The sequence below is a fragment of the Egretta garzetta genome, unplaced genomic scaffold (genome assembly GCF_000687185.1).
Source record: "Egretta garzetta isolate BGI_Z169 unplaced genomic scaffold, ASM68718v1 scaffold244, whole genome shotgun sequence".
NCBI lineage: Eukaryota > Metazoa > Chordata > Aves > Pelecaniformes > Ardeidae > Egretta > Egretta garzetta.
In genome coordinates this window covers 216,573-234,181 of record NW_009259532.1, presented here as the reverse complement: position 1 = coordinate 234,181, position 17,609 = coordinate 216,573, and the positions used below count along the sequence as shown (strand labels likewise).

General features: G+C 41.1%; 1 protein-coding gene across 2 annotated transcripts in view; it reads left to right on the top strand.

The window, feature by feature from the left end:
* Positions 1-17,609, top strand: part of HECW1 (HECT, C2 and WW domain containing E3 ubiquitin protein ligase 1) — a 177,320-nt gene that overhangs the window by 94,179 nt on the left and 65,532 nt on the right. Inside the window, exons 6-9 of one of the 2 annotated variants that reach the window (XM_009637623.2) lie at positions 7,353-7,495; positions 9,508-9,608; positions 10,865-12,232; positions 15,655-15,756. In XM_009637623.2, the coding sequence (XP_009635918.1) occupies positions 7,353-7,495; positions 9,508-9,608; positions 10,865-12,232; positions 15,655-15,756 (1,714 nt within the window). The remainder of the gene's footprint in view (positions 1-7,352; positions 7,496-9,507; positions 9,609-10,864; positions 12,233-15,654; positions 15,757-17,609) is intronic. The other variant, XM_009637624.2, reaches the window with a different exon arrangement.

Sequence of the window (17,609 nt, the reverse complement as noted above, 5' to 3'; positions counted from 1 at the left end):
AATGTGTGAGAAAAACCCTGACTATTTAAGCAGTGATTGCAGTTGATTTAACAAAAAGTTCTTTTAAATTTCTAATGTCTTAGGGCTCAAACTTGCCAATCATGAAGTAAGAGACATCTTGCAAAACTGTTCATGATGAGCCTATTTACTAGTAACTCTGAATGTTGTGGAATACATGAAATAGGAGGGAAGGACTTTTTTTATTCCTTGCTTCTAATGCAAGAGGGGTAGTGAATCTGAGGGAGAAATCTAGGAAGCCAATTTGCCGAAGGCCCTATCCAACTTTGAAGGAGTTCAGTAGAACGGGTCGAATCAGACCTTAGAACAGCAACACATATTTATGTGCACCCCTTTTACTGTAGGAAAAAAAAAACCCAACATTGCACCATGCCAGAATAAGGTACCACATTGGATCTGGCACCCTGTGGTCACTGCTGAATCCTAGGACTGTCTCAGACTATGTCTCAGCCTTTGGCAGCAGTGAAACTCTGTGCTTGACAGTACTGACTCTGCAATATTCTATATCATCATTGAGGAGTACTGTACTAAGTTTAAGAAACTGCAATTTCCCATGAGCTTATCCAGTTGTTCGTATAAGTAGTGTTGTATGTGACAGTAGTGATATATAGAAGAAGTTTTCGAATGGGGATCGGAATAATACAGCTGGAGAGTGGTGAGTGCATTGAGAGTGTAATTGTTTCACTGGAGTATTTGAAACGAAAAACCCACTAATGAAATATTCAGCTGAAAGACTAAATCTATCTTCATCCATCAAATGTAATTTACAGTCTTTTAAGATTTACTTATGCTTGTATCGTCCCTGTGGCATGATGGACATCACAAATAAATTTTCTTTTTAATTATATTTCTTATTCAACTCCAAATCAAGAGCCTAATTCTTCCTGTCACCAATGTATTAATTTAGCTGCCTTTCACCAGTTATTATACTGACTGTTTTTAAAGAACTTGACTTGCACTTAACTTGTCTAATTGGTGCTAATGGACATATTTTGTTCATTTCAACAACTTCCTTGATAGCGTTATTCAGAGTTGATCACTGTGATCTATCCATATTCAGGGATGCTAATAATACTGGTAAAAATAAAACATGGGAAATCATCATCATCATCATTAGTTAGCTTTCTATGAAAACTATTCTTAAGCTTGGGAAAGGGTTCTGTTATCTTATAAATGGATATAGATGTATTCTAACAGGTCAGCAGTAGTATGTGCCTTCATTCTTTACTATATATGTGTCATGCATTAAACCCCACTAAGATCTGTTCACGATAAGAAAATTAGTCATCTGTGTATGTAAAACCATTGTTGGGTCTGGAAGCAAATAGGCGCTGAAAAGTAGATTACTGTCTGAAATTCCTTCAATGGTGTTTACTACAGTGTTTTCAGATCTTCATTGAAGATGGCAGCAATAATGTAAAATCAGATTTATATTTAGGTTATTGAGATGCTGTGAGAATATGACTGTGTCACCTGATTCTGATTTGTGTCTCTCTCAGAGTGAATCTGCAGGAGGCAGCTGTGTAAAATCTGCGTAAATGAGACTACTACTGACCAGGGTCAAAACTGATGATACACTGCTTAGCCCAAGAAGACTTAATGTGTTGATGTGGCTCTCTCCATCATGTCACTTTCACTCTTCCCTCTCCCTCCCTTCTCTGTATTTCTATGGAACTAATTAATTATGGCTTGTTGATTTTTGGTGCCTGAGAAAGTATCAACCAAAGCTTTTCCTTTGGCTGGGGGATTTTGAGGCTGTGCCTGGTACAGATTCTCTAGTGTGTAAGATGTCCTATAATGCTGCAGCTTTTCTCTTAGTGAGAAATTAATAGAGTCTTTCTCTCCTATCCTACTATCTCTTTTCATTACACATGTAGGAACAAAGCAGTCATTGGATCTCCTGCTACTGTAACAAGTGGAACAGGCATTGACAAATGGCTAAAGAAGTGGGGAAAGTAGAGAGATGCAATGGCTCTGCTTCTAGAGCAAGTCTGTTTCCTCCTAGCCATCATAATTCCAGAGGGATGCAAGAACATTCTAAAAAGGAAATCATTAAACAAGACACTGAAAAGATAATACAAACACTAACTTGTTCTATAGATCATGGTTCTTAATGATTCAGTGGGTCCATCTACAGTAGTAATTTTGTTCTGTTCAGGACAACAGTTTCAAAGCAAACCTCCTGATCTCCCCACTAAAGACACTGCTTGGCAGTCTTAAAGTGCATGAACTCTTAGCAGAAAGTAAGCCAAGAGATGTGCTTCAGCAGTGTACCTAACACTTTTCAGATGATAATGGGAGTTCAGTCCAGGGCACCAGCTTGGGGTTACTTCAGGGTAAAACCCTTGCAACATGTCTGGATGTGGCCATCAGGTGTACAGCACCCACTGCTTTGCTTTCCAGATCAGACCCTATTGTACCACATGTCTTCCTAATACAGACATGGCTGAAGAATTCCAGGTATTCCAGGGATCAGGAAACATCAGCCTCCACAAGGCCTCCTTAACCACTGTTCATGATGCGCTATTTTTCCCCAGTATGCCAGCGATCTTCAATCATTCCTTCTGTTCAGACTTTCTGTACATAGCTTCTTTTTAGGAATACACCTGGTAGATAACCATTTCTTGTAACAGACCTAATACATTTCTAAAGGAAAATAAAAAGATCTCCTGCTCTGGAATTTGGCACTGTCTTCCAAAGCCCCTGTCTCTGGGCATTTTCCAGTTTGGATGCAGGCAGACCAGACCAGACAAGACACAGGGGCAACTGGCTGACCACCTCAAACTTCCAGTGGTGCTCCTCAATGTGAGGGTATCGGTAATCTCAACTCCTATATCTAACCTGTAAACAGGACCCCTCTCATCCCTAGGTGGTAAGGATCAGACAAGGGGACAGCTGATACACTACATGGATAAGATGGGATCTGAGACTGTTTCTAGGGCCTGTGAGAAATGGGCTGTTCCTAATGGTAATTTCTTGGCAGTTTTGTTGAGGCAACCTGCCATATCCTCTGTGGAACGTGCTGTGTCATCATCTCAAGTTCTAAGAATAATTTTGTACAAAGCAATAGTTGTGATATGCAGGGTAATGCAATGTTATAGGTAATTACTGGTTTGGACTAATTGTAGAATAGAGATTTATCTTCTTGTTTGTTGTCTATTCCACCACTGACTGCTGCAGATCAACTATGAATTTTGGGTCCTGTGATACCTTGTAAGAGGTTTTTGCCTCCACATTTTTTATAATGCATTTTACTTGAGTTTTGGTTAGGGATCAAGTAAAAACATCAAGTTCTAGCCATCACTTAGAATTTTTGTGGATTGTTCTTCCCAGATGTCCTATTTTCTGCTGTTATCCAAATAAATACGTAATCAGTCATCAGCAAAGTCTTTTCCTTGGGTGGGGCTTTAGCCTTGAAACTGTAGCTGTTTTGGTAGATGAGTTTGCACCTGTGTTGAAATCCATTACTTCCTTTGAGGATTTTTGTATTAAAGTACAAAGAAAGCTTCAGACGAAGTCACAAATGACGGCCATGCAGCCATTGTCAAGTTTGGTGGACCTCTGGACAGCTGGAGAGGCTAAACCTTTTTCAGAAGTTAACAGGACATCAGAATTTAAAAACTGCCAGAAATTATATTTTGACTTTGTTCTTTGACTGTGAAAAAAAGCCTGTTGATGTAAACTTCATACAAGAATCTGGCTTCAAGGAGTGACTGTCAGAAAAATCAGAAGGCTTTTTAAAATAATATATTTGGGCTCATTGTATAATGTTTTTGTATTCTTGTTTTTCTCTACAACCATGATATTATACTTCTTTTTAATGTGAAAGGTTAATTTCTGAGTTAATTCTGTAATACTGAGAGTTGCGATAACAAGAAAAGTTCCAAATAACAGAAGACTTAAAAAATTATGATAGTAACATCAAGAAATGGCAGCAGACATTCTTAAAATGCAGCACTTTTGGTTATCAGTGGTGCAGTTTGTGGGCACATGTAAGAAGCCGCATCAAGCTTTCCTCATCCTGAAGAGCATTGATTTTTATCTTCTGTTGTGATCTTACAGCATTCTTTTCTCGCCCCTCTGTGGGATGAATTATTAATCACAACATCACTGAGCGTGAACCCAAGGGTAGTACAGAATTTATAATCTGTCTTTTCCCACACACACACTTACATATGAAGCTTCTGCTATCATTTTTGCAAACTGGCTGTTGCTCTATGGCAATTCTCAAATATTAGGCAAGGAAAGGATGTCTTTTATTATAGCAGTAATATAATACTAATGTGTTATTTCGATATATTGGAGAAGACCATGAAATGCAGGGTCCTTTCTCGTTCAGATAAATAGGATAGTAAAGGCCAAGGCTTGAACAGGGTAAATGCGTCAATGTTTTGTGACTAAGGTACAGGGGCCAGCACTTGCCAGAAAAGAAGGGAGAGAGAGAAATTAGGGTTTGATGGTGATTTGCTTCCACATCCAAAGATGACAGTTTCATCTTTAAAAAATCACAAGAACCTGCATGTTTTCAAAAGTGATTGGTGACTTCTGAAAATGAGTTTGTAAGTATTTGAGTTCTCAAACCTAGGTGTTTTGCTGGGATCCATTTTTCAAAGAGCCAGAGGCCAGTGTGTTCTGCAAAGAAGGATTCCTTCAGGCTTTTCAGTGTGGATGGCCTGGGCCTGAGCCTGAGGCAGCCACAGTCAGGGATTGCCTTAGAAAAAATCATGTCCATTAAGGATTAAACTAGATGAATGCAACAGCAGGAACAAGTGCCTAGATAATCAAAAACCAAATTGTGTAAAATTACCACTATTTTACAAGCTGTCTCCAAACCCGTTTATCTGAGTATGCTTTTGATCTCAAACTGCAGTTGTTTCCAAATGGCAAAACCTTTGAGCTCTGCCACAGGACAATTCTGGTCTTAAAGGCTTAATGTTTCCAAGATGCTGCTGGTTTTATGCATGAGAACATTCTCCTAGAAGAAGCGTTTGAGAACTGTGATCATGTACCAGGGGCTGGTCCCAGGGCAGTCTCATGTATCCCCAAAGGCAACGTGGTTGGCAGGTGATGAAATCAGAACACAAATCTGATTTTACAAATTGTATCCCAGTGTTTGTATGTCTGAGAGGCACAGCTGTTCAAGGAAAAAGACATTTCCTTTGGTTGATTCCAACACACCTTGCTCCACACAGCCATACTCTCTGCTCAGGTGCTGATAGTTACTCTGGAAAATGTCAATATGCTTCTTGTGCAAAAAAGGAACTGTCAGGCTTGGTTCCACCTGAACCATATAATATGGAAATAAACGTGCATGCAGATTCTTATTTGCTTCTGAGCTTTACCACAAGACAAAATATTAATAACATAGGAAGGTGCAGATCATTAGCCTACATTTTACTTTGCACTTAAGAACAGTTTAGTTTTTACCTGTGTGTGTGCAGGCTCTACCCCACAGAAACTTTTTTACAATATAGGTGTCAACAGCATAGTAATGGAGAATTAATTAAATGGCAAATTGCTGTATGTTACAATAACCTCACTCAGTTAAAAGTTAATTCCCTTCTGCTTTCCTTGCAAGTGTCGTTAAGTGGCAGTTACCCAACGGTTCTAGCAGATGAAATAGTAATGGTAATACAACTTATTTTTGTAAGGCAACTTTCAATATACATGGGAATTAATGTTCTCCCCTTTGTTGGGTTTATCTTCTTTGGTAACGTGTTGCAAAGATGTAGAAGAAATGGGAAGAAAAGAACACTTTAGCTGTTATTTCAATTGTATTTCTCTGATTATTTGCATTTTTGCAGGGCCTGATTAAAAGAATATCCCACTCACATTGGTTTCACTTGAAGCTGTTCAAAGTAAGCATTTCTGAAAATTAGATCATGATTCAGTAGAGCAAGCAATTTATGGCTTAACTGCAGGCTTCGATAACCCAGAGCATGATTCTGTTGTGAAGATTGGTTTTGGCAGCAGGAAAGCTAGGATATCCTCTCATCCATCTCAATATTCCTGTACTACAGAAGTTGTCTTCCAGTTCAATACTGACCTTTCAGTTAGGTGAACAGCAGTCTTACAGTTTTCCTACTATTGTGCACCACAGCAGAGATGTGCTTTTTTTGACTGATGATATTCTAGTAGTAGCAGATCTGTTTGGAAAAAAATTATTCAGTGGCCTATGTCACCAGCTCCAAGTCTGTACTGAATTTAGCTAGTCTAGGAGCAAGCAAGGCCAAGTTATCTAAATAGATTTGCTTTTCACTATTACTCCTAAACAGAGCTTTTCTTTCCCTGTGGGGAGATCATGGTATCTCCAGGTGGCCTTATGCTCCCATACTTGGACTTCCCACACATGGGCTTCCTTGCTCTTGCAACCTAAAATACCACCCTCCTCCTTCCTACCTCAGGTTTGCATGCACACAGTCTCTAAAAGCTTATTGAAACATTACTTACAAATAAAAATAGGTGTTCTTAAAACCAGATTGGCTGAGGTGGTGGTCATGTGTTTCAAAACACTTGGTGACAGCAACAGTTTTAGATGGTGCCATTCCTACCTTCTGCAGTATCATTTGTTCCAGTGGCTTGTGCCATGGCTTACTTTCTGGTTTAGCTCAGTGGGATTATGCTGTGAACCAGGTTAGGAGGTTGATCCAAATAAACAGTCTGTTCAGGCTTTCTGCTTTTTAAGGTGGGGCAGGGATGAGCAAGAGATGGACATGTTTCAAGACGTGTCTGAAAACTCTGATCATGTATCCTTCACCTCATTATGTCCTCACTTCTCAATAGCTGAGGCGTGCCTCTCAGCTGAAGTACCACAAATAGCCAGTCAAACGCAAGGAGGACTAATTTCACTTGGAGGGAAATGCTGCCTAAACGTCTCTCCAGGCTGACAGTTTAGTTGTACTTATATGCAGCTATTTAAAGTTTGTAGAACTTGTCTGGGGGAGAAAAAAGGAAAAAAAGCATAAGCTGTGCAATTACATTTAGATAAATAATCATTGCTAGGGCAGAGTTCATTAGTTTTCTCTAGGTGTATTGTCCTTGCCATTAGCAAGCCTTGTTTGGAGTGTTTGACTGCTACCATGATATGAATAAATGAAATTCCTGCATTCCCCAAGCCTCATTCTGCAGTGTAACATAGTACCCGTAGGGTGCTTTCACCTGCCGGCTTTCAGGCCAAGCTCTTTTTACTTTGCAGGCCTGTGCCTTGGAGTCCAAGGACGGTTTCTGTCCCATGAAAAAGCCAGAGGCCTACAGAGGATGATAAGCTGCTAGCAGCTGTGTGTTGTTGTGGCCCAGCCACTAGCCTCATGTTCTGTCCCCTTCCTTTATTGCAGCAATTCAGCTTTGTCTCCCTGCCCACGGATGTCCTGGAAATAGAAGTTAAAGACAAATTTGCTAAGAGCCGACCAATCATCAAGCGTTTCCTGGGAAAACTCTCTATGCCAGTTCAACGCCTCTTGGAAAGGCATGCCATAGGGTAAATTTGCTGCTTTTGCTACTTTCTATTGTTTAACAACTATGTTGCTGTTTTGAAGTCGCTGATGATATATCATTATAGTTGATATAATATAGTTGAGGGAGAGTTATTAAACTGAAAGATGTGTAATGAATGATGTTAGTCTTAATTAGAATTTATAGGACTATGGGCCCGACAAAGAATTCCCTCTATAACCCTATCCATCGCATTTTGAATAGTGAGAGCTGTCATTTAGGAAAGAAAATTGTTTGTGTGTATCATGGCTGTGAATCTGGAGAGTGCAATATTTTCAATTTGGATATTATTTTAATGTTATCAACAGGCTGTTTTCATGTTTCAGGGAGTTACCTATGGGCTAAAATCATGCCAGATCTGTTCTTCCTTCCTTTAATTTCTGGACAGTACAAATATTATAAAAAAATATATGTGGCATGTTGTAACTAAATCTTTCTGACCCTACCCTGCTGCCAAGGAATAACCAGTTCACTTGAGCTCACCAGCCCTGCCCTGCTTATCCTTTGCGTGAAAGTCCTGGGAAAGTGTATGCTGCCAAAGTAACACAAACCAATTTTAGGAAGATGGATAGTATGCAGACAAAGCCAAAAAGTTGGCTCTAGACTTTAAGGTTCAGACCTTGAGGAGCAGGGAGAGAGAGAGTCATCTACTGAGGAGAGCATAGACAATGCGGTTCCCAAGAAGGCATTTTTGAAAACTGGATCTCAATTCAGCAAAACAGCAGGAAGCTGAGCTTGTTGGACGTGTTTTTGAACAGCTGGTTCAGAAACTGGCTGTGATATTGACAGCTGAATCTACCAGAAGGGACTAAGCTACCTCCCTGTTTCTCAAGTAGGAAAGATAGGGTAGCTTTTTAGAAACCAGATGGAAAAGAACAGCTTGGGGAAGGTGGAACCCTATAACTGATATCACTGGCTTCCCTTTATATGAGAAGATTTCTCATCATCTTCTGATTATAACTTCCTATTTCACTTCCTTATTGTAAACACTGTCTCTCTAAGGATATACTTTGCCAAGAGCAGTGCAAGTAGATCTGGCTTAGTTTTAATACCATAATGGCTTTTAAATCCCAGGCAAGGTCAATGAGAAGTATACACACGAGTTCAGAAAGATCATACACAAGTCTTAAGATTGTCTCATTTACATGAGTTTCTGATGCATGTGAAACTACCCTAGCAAATATATTGGGCCCAACTGGAAGTGAACTATGTTTCTTCAAAAGATGTATAAATATTACTATTTAGTGAAGCCTTTACACTCAGAAAATGCTTTGCAAACATTGATTCAGCCTCATTTTGGGCAGCTGGGAAGTTAATCTCTTCTGTAGTTTCATTCTGTTCTGAGGGGTGGATGAAGTGTGGCAAAGGGAGGGACCTGCACAAGGACAGAATGGAGTCATTGATCAACCTTGTCAGGAAGGTGTTCTCCTGATATTTCAGCTTCATAGAGGTAAGAGGGGTGGAAATAGATGAAGAGCAGTCATTCAGCCAGTTTGAAAAGAGAAGGTGGTAAGCGGGGACTGGCCTGTACAGGATTTTGAAAGAAGGACAGGAAAGCTGAATTTTATGCAGATGATGAAGGGAAGGACATCAAGAAATGCGAGGTTCTACAGAAGGGTAGATATGGTCAGATCAGCAGGGAAGTGAAGTCTTGTTACAATAGCTGAAGTGGGAGTTGTTTGCTTCCCATGTCGATATCTTCATACCCATACTGCAGAAGTTCCATTCCCACCGTTCTCTCTATATATATACATACGTGCTTGTGTATCCCAGAAGCCTGTCTTACTCACTGACTCAGCTGTTCCATTGTAATTGAAGACATTGTCCTCTCCTTCTCTGCCATTCGTTCTCTCGTATGCAAGTCAACATGCCCTCATGGCTGGGTTGAATAGCCTTTGAAAACCATTATGTATTTTTGTAGGACACAGCAGCTTTATCTATGCACGGTAGACATTGGGTAGGTTATAGTCTATTGTGACAATATTTGTTTTCTTTCAGGGACAGGGTTGTAAGCTACACTCTGGGTCGCAGGCTTCCTACAGATCATGTCAGTGGCCAGCTGCAGTTCCGATTTGAGATAACTTCTTCCATCCATCCAGGTAATTCTCAGGCTTAACCCATCATTTATCTAGATCTTGGGGGTTTTGCTCTGCATTCTTTCTCCTCAGAAATCTGAATTCATTCCTGGCTGCTCTAGGACTTTAGGTACAGTCATGAGCAAAGGAAAATGCATAAAGTCCCCTGTCACAGGATACATCGTGAGTCAGAACTTCTTTCCTATTTCCCTTTAGCTTAGAACTACCGGTGTCTTGTTATCCCCCTGTTCTTTGCTGCTTCAAATACTCTGCCGTATCACTGGGAGAGAAGAGGGTGGAACACTAAAGTCTCATCTGCTTCTGTATCATCTATCCTGGGGAACTGCTAGATGGGCTGTTATTTGTAGAGTCATCTGCATTTGAGCACTTCATAAGTAAAAATGGAGAATGTAATAGTAGAGATTATTAGAAACCTTCTCATTTTGAGTATTTTTAATGGAAAAAGTAAAACAAAAAAATAATTCAGTGTTCCTGTCCTTCCCTCCCTTTTGGTTTAGTTTTGGTTCGTATTCTTTTGTAGTTATTAGGAAGTCGGTGTCATGATGGTGTAAGTTTGAACCTTGGTTTCCATTTCAAAATCTCAATAGCATTGCTCAGTGACTTTTTGCCTCTCTATGGTAGTGCCTTCTCAGGTACACTTTGTCAAGCCAAGAGCAGCCGCATTAGTGGTTGGAAATTGTGACCTGCCCCTTGCTGGAAAACCCTGACTTCTGGCTTTTGACTATTTGGATGGCATGAAAGAACCCAGGTTATCCGGCATCCATGGGGGAAGTTGTACAGATGAGGATCACATCAGAAGATGTTTTGGGGAAGGTTTCTGCCTCTCAGGGATGTGAAAAACAGTTTTTTAAGTTCTCTGTCATGGAGTCCTGTCAGCTTCAGCATGACAAGAAAAGTGTCATTAAAACCTCAGGGAAGATTTCCTTGTCATTCCCATGATATTCCTCCAATGCCAGTTTGGCTCAGAGGAGTTTCAAGAAGGTGTTACTTACAGGTTATGTTGCAAGGAGGCAGGGTGCTGCATACAGATTACCACCATGAGTAAGCCCCATGATTGTTAAATCCACTGTACAAGGGCTGCCTAATAAAAAAGCAGCATTTCATGATAGTTGCTTAGTTGCCCACTCATTTCACACTGTAATTTATGCTTTTAATTTTCTCTGATTGCTGTGGATGCCTGTGCCCCCACAGCCAAGCTTCTGGTTCAGTCAACACTTCTTGTTAAAGGAGTAAGTAATTTCTTTTCCTGTCTCATACAGATGATGAAGAGGTTTCCATTAGTGCAGATCCTGAGCCAGCTGACCTCCAGGAAAGCCCTGTGAACAACCCCACAGAGGAAAGCCTCGGTGAGCCTCCATGCATCAACACAGTGACCTCAGAAAGTACAGCTCCAGAACAGCTAAATGGATACAGTGTGAACAGTGTGGATAGCCCAGGGGCTGTCAAACCACCTGGGGAAGTCAACCAGAACAGCTTAAATGAAGAGCTAGCAGGAGATGGGGAGGTTGATGCGGTGCCAGTTCCTGAGCCCTTGGAATCCATCCCAGGAGAAGTGCTGCCTTCTTTGAGTGCTACGGACCTCACGGAGCAGCTGGCTCTGCTGGCTTGTATGTCTCCTCCTGAGACTGAAGTTAGGGAAAATAACAAAGTCAATTCTGGTACTCAGGGAGATGGTGGAGTCTTGACCAGCATAGAAACGTTAGATATTGATGAGGTGAGTGCAGATGTGCATGCTGGCAAGGACCTAGAGAAGAGTCAGGAAGAAGAAAGGGCTTCAGCCCAGGAGGAGGAAGACAACAAGCTACAACTGAGGACCACAGCAAAGAGGAAAAACAGGCCGTGCTCGCTGCCTGTGTCTGAACTTGAGACAGTCATAGCTTCAGCTTGCGGTGAGCCAGAGACCCCTCGCACGCACTATATACGGATCCACAACCTGCTCCACAGCCTGCCCTCAGCACAGATGAGCAGCGATGGGGAAGAAGAGCAAGATGGTGGCAACGGTGGGGAGAACGAGGAGGAGTCTACAGTCAAGGAGGCATTGGAGAAGGAGGTGGTCAGTGAGAGTGAGACAGTGGCAGCAGATCCTCCTCTGGAAAATGAGGCTGAAGAGAACTTCAGCCAGAGCACGGTGCCTCCTGGGACCTTGGATGAGCAACTCTCTGACTTAAATGATGGGCTGTTGGATGGGGAACACCCCAGGACAGGAAGCGAGAGCGAGTCAAGCTCCAGGCCCAATGGCGACAATGAATGCGAGACGTGCGACACCTCTTGCTACAGCCCCTCTTGCTACAGCACCTCCTGCTACAGTACCTCCTGCTACAGCACTTCTTGCTACAGCACCTCCTGTTACGACAGTAACAATCGCTTCTCCAGCCATACCCGCTTCTCCTCTGTCGACAGTGCAAAGATTTCTGAGAGCACGGTCTTTTCCTCACAGGATGATGAGGAGGAGGAGAACAGTGCTTTTGAGTCAGTGCCAGATTCAGTACACAGCCCTGAGCTGGACAGGGAGCAAGTGGATGGCTCCTCCCAGTGGCCAGATGAACTAGTAGCTCATGGTGGGAATCCACAAAGAGCCACAGAGAGTCTAGACACCCCAATAGCAGGTCCAAGCAGCAGAAGAGAAGGTTAGATCCTGAGAATCGATGCGCTGAGCAACCCTGATTATCTGGATGTCACAGAAGGCATCAGATAATTGAGGTTTCAGATAGCTCACGGTTTATTTCATAAAAATTTGGGGTCTGTGAGCTGGGCCAGATATCAGGGAGGGTTGGATAATTGAGCCAGTCCTTAAAAATCCCAGCAAAACCAAATAAATCAGATGGGGATCTGTATATATGGATTCCTGTAAATATAGGTGCATCATTATAAAATCAAGATTAGCTACTGTAGTTATGTGGCAGATCAGCATTATCACATCCACCAACTCATTCCTTATCTCCTGGGATTGTTCCATTTCACATATCTGATGTGCTGCCATGTCTCTGATAGTCAGTGAGAGGACCAGCTTGTGCTTGTTAAGGGGCAGATACACCGATTTACACCAGCTAAAGATCTCTACCAGTGTGTGTATGTGATTGGTAGGCATGCACAGTTATAACCATGGAGAAATGCAAATATTTGTCTCTTACAAACCCAGTTTTCTAGCCCTGTTTGTTCCAATTCCCCAAGTATCAAACAAATCTACCTTGGATTTCACAGACCATAGGACAACTCAAAAGAGTTTTTTTTTTTCTTAGATGCTTTGATAATTGAAGTATATTGAACAAAATTTTCATCTCCTTATCCTTCTCCAGAGATAAAACATACTTTAAAAAGTCACTTTTTTCTCTTTTTAATTTAGGTTCTGTTTTTCCCAGTCCCTCCAAACAGTTACATTAAATTCCTCCCTTTGGTAACTCATTTTATGTCATATAGAGTTACATGAAGCGTGGGTTTGATCACTCACCTTTTCTTCAGCTAGCATATCATTCTTCTCCAGCTAAAGAAGTAAAGGCCTTAGCAGCAAAGGAGTATGCAGCAAGGTCAAGAGGTAGTCTCTGCATTCCCAAAGCCTGAGTCATCTGTCTCCTACTATAAGTGACACCAAATTAAAATGGCACCAAAAAGATAACATATTTGGGAATCACTGGGAAACCCCAACCAAAGCATCCTTCTACATTTTCCTTCTCTATTCCCAATTTATTTACCCCCACCTTCCCACTGCCACAGACCCTGCGCCGGCAGAGAGGAAGGTGTAAGGATGGCTTTACACGCTGGGTTGTGTAAAGAATTTTCAGACAGCTGGGCCTAGGCAATTATTCGCTCTGCAGAGCCAAATCTAGCCCAAAGAATTAAATTCTCAGAAGTATACAGAGGTGTAGAAACCCACAGTTTCCTTCCTTGCAAGCAACAGTCTTTGTATGCAGACAGCATTTACGTGCAAGTATAACTAAAGGGGCATGAGCATGTGTGTGAGACCATGCTTACAGGTTTGATGGTTATTTTGGACTGTGTGTACTTTTGAGAGGGGGTGTGGGGAGAGAGGGTGTCTTCTGCATATGGATTCAGTACAGCTCCAAGATTGTGCCCCTTGAGCCTGTATAAAGGGCACTGCAGTGCTCACTGCAGCTTTGCTTTAGCTGAGAGAGAATATGTCTGAAGGGCAGCCCGGCTCTTAGCACTCTTGATATCACTGGGGGTGCTTCAGTAAATATGCACATTGCTTCGTGACTTGGCAGCTGTTACAAATACAGTAGATGTGGTCACCTCCATCCACTCCAGGTGACTGATACTACCATGCTTCCGCTGGCTTGGCGTAACTATCTTGACTAGGGGAGTCAATTATGGTGAGGTAAGTAAAGAAAAAAAGATGGATGATCTGGTAGTTGGTACTACAACACCTGTAGTAACAGCACTGTTTTAAGGCTATGAGGAATGGAGTTTGAGCACTGAGTAATAACTTACATAACTCTGCTGTCTGTCCAAAACACACAGCAGATGCAACTGTGAGATACGCCTATACACAAGTGGTTTAATGAAGGCATTTAACAGGCCATACGGTATCATCAGAGCACCTAGAAGAGGGAGTATTTTTGTCTAAGCGATTTTTCTCACTTCTGGATGGTGTGAGATTTTTTTACAGTTTTATACAAAATTGGCTTCTGCCTTCTAGCTGTTGGTTGTTTAAAGAAAAACCATATTTTTTGGTAAATGTTTTTTTTACATTTGATAGTTACATGTTTGGGTTTTTTACAAAATGTTCATTCTTAGTCTGTTAAGATTCTGGCATTAAGGACAGCTAAACCAGCCAGCATACTCTGAGTTTGGCTTAGCTGAATGGTCTGGTTTTTAATTTTGAAGTATCTTTGTGTAATTTTCTGGTGATGTTGGAAATGCTGACTATATTTTTTCCCTAAGCTGCATCTTTCTGATGCATGTAAATGTGATATTTATGCAATTCAGATTGTATCTGTATCAACAGGCCCACCTGGAGCTGGAGGTTATAGTGAAAAATTGTTACCACACAGTATGAAAATGTGTCCATTAGTAGGATAAATAGTCCCGGCTTCTAAGGTTTTAATGACAGATCAAGAAGGAATCTTAATTCTGGAACCTGTGAAGTTTTGACATGCAGGTTCCTTACTCTCACAGTTAAGTCTAAGATAAGGAATGCTATTTCATCCCTACTATAACAACTTAGTTTCTTAAGGGATTCTATAAACATTGACTAGATCTTAAGCTACTTGTTCCTTTCAACAGAACATGACTTTGGACATTTGCTTAGGTTTCATTTGTTTCATATTTGGATATACAGACATATATACAATGTTAGTGTTTAAAAACTTCCTCTGCACTGTCTGCTGTGTGTCTCTCTCTTCTTCTTTGCCTCTTCTGTATCTCAGGTCTTCCTTCTTTATCTCGGATCCTGACTATGTCTCGCTATCTTTTATCCTCCTCTTCTACCACCTGTTTCCTACCTGTTTCTGGTCCTTCTCTCATTGTTCCTCCTTCCACCCAAAATGGACTCTTTGAATTTTGAAAAATACCTATAGAAGGGGATGATCTTCTGCTTTGCAGGGACTGCAAAATCCTGCCGTTCCAGTCCACTTACACAGCCATTGATCTTCTGGAAGAGCAAAGATCCAAGGCAGCTTTTAGCCTTGTATTTCACTGATGGGATGAATTGAAAGTTGGAACCAGGATTTTGCATGTTCCTGCCAATTTCTGCAGAAGCTTGAGTTTGGTTGTACATGCACAGTATTTCTCAGAGATCAAGCCTGATTCTTCTCTCGCTTACACTTGTGTGTCTATGAGTCCAGAATCTGGCCCGTAATAGTTTAATATTGACTCAAACCTGAGATCAGAGCCTTGACTGCATTATTTCAATAATTCTTTGGCATACGAGTTGTTATTAACATAGTGCCTGAAAATAGGAATAACCAGAGCTGCTAGTACACCAGGCTAACCTATTTTAAAAAATAATCACTTGTTTTACAGTAGCACATTTTTTGAACCACATTGTGAAAACAGTGAATGACTGTCAATGTCTTGAATATCTTGTCCATAGGTGATTGTCCTTTACTCCATAATTCTCAGCCAGTCAGCCAGCTTCCTTCTCTGAGGCCTGACCATCATCACTACCCAACTATCGATGAGCCTCTTCCACCAAGTAAGCTTTAGTTTTTTAATTTATTGCATTTTTCAGCTTTTCCTGTTAACTCAAACAGTGTAGAGGTCAGTATGTCTTTCTAAATAACCCCATCTGTTCTGTACATACCTTCTCCAGAACCCAAGCAATATGCCCTTTTGTTTCCCTTATTTGATCCTGACTTCAAGTGCTGTCATGTTATTTTGGACAAGCTCCATAAACTGCCTCTGCCTTGGTCCATCTTCTTCCTTAGCTACCATGAAATTAAAATAGCAATATTTCCCTATTTCCAGTCAGTGTGTTTAGACTGGAATGAGTGGGTATCTCTCAGGTGTTCCAGAAGCCTTACTATAAAGCTTTCTGGGTGGTATATCAGCAAAGTACTCTGATTTTTCTAGAACGTTTATCTCCAGGTTTTCCATAACCAGCTTCAAAGATGGTTTGTGATGGCAGTCCCTATGGTCTATCAGCTCTGCTTGCAGGTCCAGCAGGAACCCTTTCACAGTCAGGATGCTCCTGGGACAGGCAGGTCCAAATCTGAGCAAAACCAGCAGAAGCTAGGAAAATGCAGTTTATTGTACCATCTTTGGATTTCATTATCAGTGAATTTTATGTTCATTATGGACTGTAATGGTGTCTGCAGTTGTGATGGATAAAAATGAGGGGGTCTTAAGTAGTCTGATCGATTAGCAGGCTGATAATATGGGATTTTTTCCACCGAATTAACTGCTGGAGATTTTTTCACTTGTCTCCGTAACCTTTCCCTTGCGTATTCCTGGAGGATTACCCCGCTTTTTGCATTGGCGTTAAGTGCCCAGCAGAGTGCGCTCTATGCCCTGCAACGTGCTGCTGATCACCTTTCAACTTCAGCACATGATTTAACACCGTAAAATGTGCAGTGCCTCAGAAAAACAACCAGGCATATAAACAAAGCACGCAATTTTTTTCAAAGCCCGAGGAGGGAACACGCTTATTTGGCCTATGGTGCCCTTGGCAAATAATTTATCATTTACCAACCATGCTGTCAGTATTCCCTAAGCTGAAAATAACCCCGAAGCTGGCATCAGCTGCACAGTAGCATGAATGATTCAAATGCCTTTAGCCCAGTGAAGTCTTATTAGAGTCCCACTGTGGCTTGCCAGTGAATGATGAAATGGGAATGGTTACCTCTGTAACAGGCAAATATTTTTCCTACTACTACTCTTACCTCAACACTTTGTGAATACAGCACATTCCCCATTAGATGACTTAATGATAGGACACCAACACCAGCTCAGGTAAACAAAACATACTGTGAATCTGTTCCATATTCTTCCATCATCAATTTAATACATTTTTCCTCTTTCTTATAATTGTCCTCGAAAGGCAAGTATTTCTGCCACTGTTTTTCACAAGTGCTTTCACAACATGGTTTAAGGACATGAAATGCAATGTGTGATGATACAGTACAGAAGTGATATCCCTTTGTAGGATTTTATTTTAGCATTTTCATATAACATCATTTTTACAATAAAGGCTGACACTGTGGGCTTAAATGTATCAATCTTAATAGGAATAGACTGTACTAAGTTAATTTGCGGGGAAAAAGTTGAATTGGATAATATCACCTAGGATTCCTGTTTCCAACAACTCTACATGAACTTTTAAGTTCATTTCAAAATGAAAGCTGTAGCCTTAATCTAGAGAAGTTTTTTCTTCTAGCATTCAGTATCACTATCTCAGTGCCTTTAATACCTCTTCATCCTAGATAATTAGTTGTGCAGTCACGTGAAAGGAAGAAACTTTGTATTTTAAACTGAGTTATATGATCATACCTGTCTTACTTCTCACATGCAGCATTAGGTTCCACCCCTAAGTAGAGCTGAAGATAATTT